At 34.1% G+C, this 4,464-nt stretch overlaps 1 protein-coding gene across 1 annotated transcript; it reads right to left on the bottom strand.

The window, feature by feature from the left end:
- Nucleotides 1-3,247: 3,247 nt before the first annotated feature.
- On the bottom strand, nucleotides 3,248-4,193 carry LOC110112867 (myb-related protein 308). Its single transcript, XM_020845247.2, has 2 exons — nucleotides 3,922-4,193; nucleotides 3,248-3,840 (listed from the first exon to the last, which is right to left on the bottom strand). Exons 1-2 carry the CDS (start codon nucleotides 4,182-4,184, stop codon nucleotides 3,348-3,350), a joined length of 756 nt encoding a protein of 251 aa, XP_020700906.1. The 5' UTR covers nucleotides 4,185-4,193; the 3' UTR covers nucleotides 3,248-3,347.
- Nucleotides 4,194-4,464: the final 271 nt, after the last annotated feature.

The following is a 4,464-nucleotide window of genomic DNA, read 5'->3' as shown; positions in this document are numbered from 1 at the left end:
TAATTATCTTTATAAAAAGAAAAAAAAAAAAAAAAGATTCCCATTAGAGGAATGGCAAAGTTGCTAATATGTACAAATCAAGGGAGATTTCTTATGCTGCCTACTTGAAAATGAAGGCAATGGGACCCACAACATTGTCATGCATGTGGTCTTGGCTTCAAACTTCCTCTTTCTTAATGATAGCTTGATGTGAATAGATTTGTTTTAAACTTTTTAATTAAAGCTACTAATCATATTTAATATGAAGAGAGGACTTTTTTTAATTAGTATGAGTCATAACTAAACCATTCTTTTCCTACTCTAATTAAGTAATTATGTTCTTATATTTAAGGAAGGATTGACCATAGAAGCTTCTTCTGCCTACCAAACCTACAGAAAAGAGAGGTGGGAGGGTAGGTGAGTTTGGAAAAGCGATTTCTATTTTTTTTTATTTTTAATTTGTTTGGGAATAGGGAAAGTGATTTGCTCACCAATTATATCTTTTCTGTGGGGCCTACCACTTATTTAATTTCCCTCTAAAGTGCTCATAGTACTTGATACTGATTTACATTTTCATCAAAACAACTTTGAAGAATTTTCCATTGTACCTAAAGTTTTTTCCTTCTCTATTTATTGAGTCTCTTAAGGGTATGTTTGGTTTGATTTTTTTTTTTTTTTTGGAACGGGGTATCAGCCCGTTGCCACGTCAGCTTGTGACGAGTATGGCGGTATCCACTAGTCCCTCGGTGAGTCTATCAGCAACCAGCCCCACAGGTGCAGGATTCATAGTTCTTTTCTCTCCACTTAAGAAGTCGTGCCGTATGAGAGAGGATTCGAACTTGGGATGGGGGTTCCCAACCAAGCACGCCCACCAATCCACCTAAGTCCGATTATTTTTACATAATTATGTTTATTTAAAATTTATTAATAGTCTCTATTTTATCATTAGTGAAATTAAGGAAATTTTTATTGGATGATTATGATTAATGTGACTGATATAAATCATCTTCTCACAAAAGTAAAAGCTCATTTTTTGTTAATTAAAAAAAAATTTAAAGAAAATATTTCCTTACTTAATAGCTTATCATCATAATAATAAATGAAAATTAATTTCAATTTATTTATATGTATTTTTTTTTATTTCCTTTTTATCAATTTCTTCAAACCAAACACAGCCTAAAGTTTCCTATTCCACTTGCTGATGATCAGCATCTGCATCACATGCAGCAGGAATTCTTAATTAGCATGTGCAGTAGTGTAGATTCTTAATTTCAAACCTAAATAGTTCCACCAAAAAAATAAAATTTGAGATTAAAAAGCGGTTTGGGGGGAAATTATCCTGTGCAGAGATTGAAAACAGAACGCCGTCCATATATCAACTAGAATGCGCCACATCAGCGATATCGATCCACGGTATCAAACGGTACCGAGCAGTACCGAGCAACTATAATCCAGTTTAGGGTGACTATAATTTTTTATAAAAAAGATTGTGAAGTTATTGTTGGGAATATAATTTTTTAAAAAGCTACAATGAGTATTATAACTAATTTCTATTTTGAAAAATCAGACAGCTGATTTCTTATCGCTCCTACTCTTTAGTAAAAATTGTTGCAAAAAATAGCTTTTTATTACGTAACGAGAAAGCAATTGCCAAACAAAAAATGGTTGCAATTTGAAAATCAAAGCAGCCATAAAGTTGTCCCTAAGACAGCACACTCCACTTGAATTTTTTTTTGTCAATCTTTTTTCTTTTTAGCAAAATTATGTATTTTCTATTGAAAAAATAATATTTATGTGTGAAATATCTTATTTTTAAATTAATGAAATACAAGCAGCAGTAACTGAGAAAGAAAAAGTAAAAGATAGCTGATTAGATCAGGCTTTAATTTGATTAATTATTCAAAGAAATAAATTATATTAGCTGCCACTTGTTGGCATCCATTTAAATATGAATTTATTTTATTTTATACAGTATAGCATTTTCTAATGTCTACTTAGAAATGTTTTGTTTTAATTTTTTTTTCCTAATAATGTCTCAAATTCAAGAAATTCTTTATTTTATTGGATTAGTTAGCCTTCTCTAATTAGCATAATAAATAAAACTAAACAATTAATTAACCACAGGCATTATTAGACTAATAATATCCTATCTAACAAACACACCACCACATGATCAGATTAATAATTAATTGATAATCAATCAATTAATTAAATATTTGAAATATTTTTCATAGAAAGATAAGATTATTGTGTGCACCTGCACTTGAGTTCGTATGCACGGGACCCATCATGACACGAATCACTCAATTATCATCAAACATCCTATATAGGTGATGGGGCCTAGCTAAGAACCTTTGAAGGATTAGAGTGATTCTTTATAACTAGCTTGGAGCCAATAATTGAGTACCTTCCACATAATGCATGCATAGATAATTAGGAAATTCATGATGGATTAATAATGTATGCATTTCATCAAATTATAATTTAGTTTCAACCACCCTCTACCTTATATGATTGATCATGTGCCAAAGAGCAAATGATGCCATGGTGCTTTCATGATGGTCCTATGGATATGATGATAGAATCCTCCATAGAAAATTTATTTGAGAGCTCCCAATATTGAAACATGTGATACCTAGCTACCTACCCTCTCATTATTATTATTATTATTATTTCTCCTCTCCATTATTCTTATCCATTTGTTCACATACATTCAGTTTATTTGGTCTTTTTTTTTAAAATATTGAGCTAATTTGGTGACAATATTGATATTAATATGAGCCGTTAATCTCGGATAATGATGAGAGCTAAAGATCTTCAACCGGCTCTAGCATCTTTCTTTTTTGGATGTTTGGTTTTAGCATCTTTAGTTTGTTATTAGTTTTTTTTTTGTAATCTGGATTAGTGGAGATAATCAGCTCTTAGGTTTTCTTTTGTAGCTCGTTTGAACAGTAGCGAGTTGATGGTCTCCCTTAAGAACTTTGTAATCATTTTTTAATATTAATGCATAGACCCCTCTGTGGATTTTAAAAAAAAAAAAAAACTTCAACTGGTGATTCATGATTTAAACAATAATTAGTCATGAATGCAATTAATTATAAGAAAAGGCTTAATTAATTTAATAAAAATAATTTAATTAATAAAAATATATAAATTGAGTTATTTAGATAGAAAGATAAATCTAAATACATATGTTAATAATTATACAAATTAGAAATGTGAGAGAGAGAGAGAGAGAGAGAGGAAAGATTGCAGGGATAAGACTAAATGCAAAGATGAGAAGAAGATACTCATTACTAAATTACAATATTCTCTTTCCTCTCACCATTAAAAAAACGAAAAGGAAAAAAATTTATGTGAAAATCCTCTCAGTTGCTCTCCAGGCTTCTGTAATCAAGCACTCCACTGTTGAGTCCAAGAAAGCCGCCACCGCACTTGCACTCAGAGCTCTTACTCACGCCCAATCTACAATTAAAACAAAGGCTTAATTCTTCACTCTTCACGGGCTCCTGACACAAAACTTGTTGCTTTTGAGAAGGAGGACTCATACATAACTCCAAATTTAAATCCGGACATCTCCACTGCTTCTTCTCCTCCTCCGGCCACCGTCGAAGCCATATAGACATCTCTTCACTGCTACTATTACTGCTTTTCTTTCCTTCCTCTCTCCCCTCAAACTCCACAATTTTCTCCTCTCCTTTAATGAATGATATCGTCGTCTTCCCTTGTTGCTCGTGGAGTGGACGGTGGGTTGCAGGGTCTATGCCACTGCTCATCAACTTCCGCCGGATGTGCGTGTTCCAATAGTTCTTTATCTCATTGTCAGTCCTTCCCGGCAGCCTCGCCGCTATCAAAGACCATCTACATCAACAAAAGTACTTATTTGAGCTAGGATTGTATTAAAATGAATATGGATCAGTTAAGAGACCAAAAGAGACAGACTTGTTGCCAAGAAGACTATGGAGCTTTATGATGAGCTCGTCCTCTTCTTCAGTGAAGTTTCCTCGTTTGAGATCAGGGCGAAGGTAATTGATCCATCGAAGGCGGCAGCTTTTTCCGCAACGAAGAAGGCCGGCGGCCTTCGGGAGCGACCGCCAACATCCCTCGCCGTGCGCCTTGATGTGGGCGGTGAGCCGCTCGTCTTCCTCCTTAGTCCAAGCTCCCTTATTGGTGTGAGCTTTCTCGCAACATGGCGATCTACCCATGGATCTCAATTACCTTCTTCAATTCCTTTCAGCTCTTGAGCAACAATTGGAGACTTTGGAAGATATATAAGGCTTTGACCCCTGAGAGAAAGGAGAGGGTGTTAAATTTGGGACTTCTAGAAGCGAGTTGGTGAGAAAAAGGTTGAGAGAGGGTGGTTGCATTGTAGGCTGTTGGTGCAAATGACATCAGCCCATGTTACCAGTTTTTTAAAAAATAAAATGAACAGATATATTCATGAAATATATATATATATAGCACATATTTGAAGATATATTGGCC

This window comes from Dendrobium catenatum, unplaced genomic scaffold (genome assembly GCF_001605985.2).
Source record: "Dendrobium catenatum unplaced genomic scaffold, ASM160598v2 original_scaffold_27042, whole genome shotgun sequence".
Taxonomy (NCBI): Eukaryota; Viridiplantae; Streptophyta; class Magnoliopsida; order Asparagales; family Orchidaceae; genus Dendrobium; species Dendrobium catenatum.
Note: the sequence above shows the minus strand (reverse complement) of the source record. Positions and strands in the feature narration are given on the sequence as shown.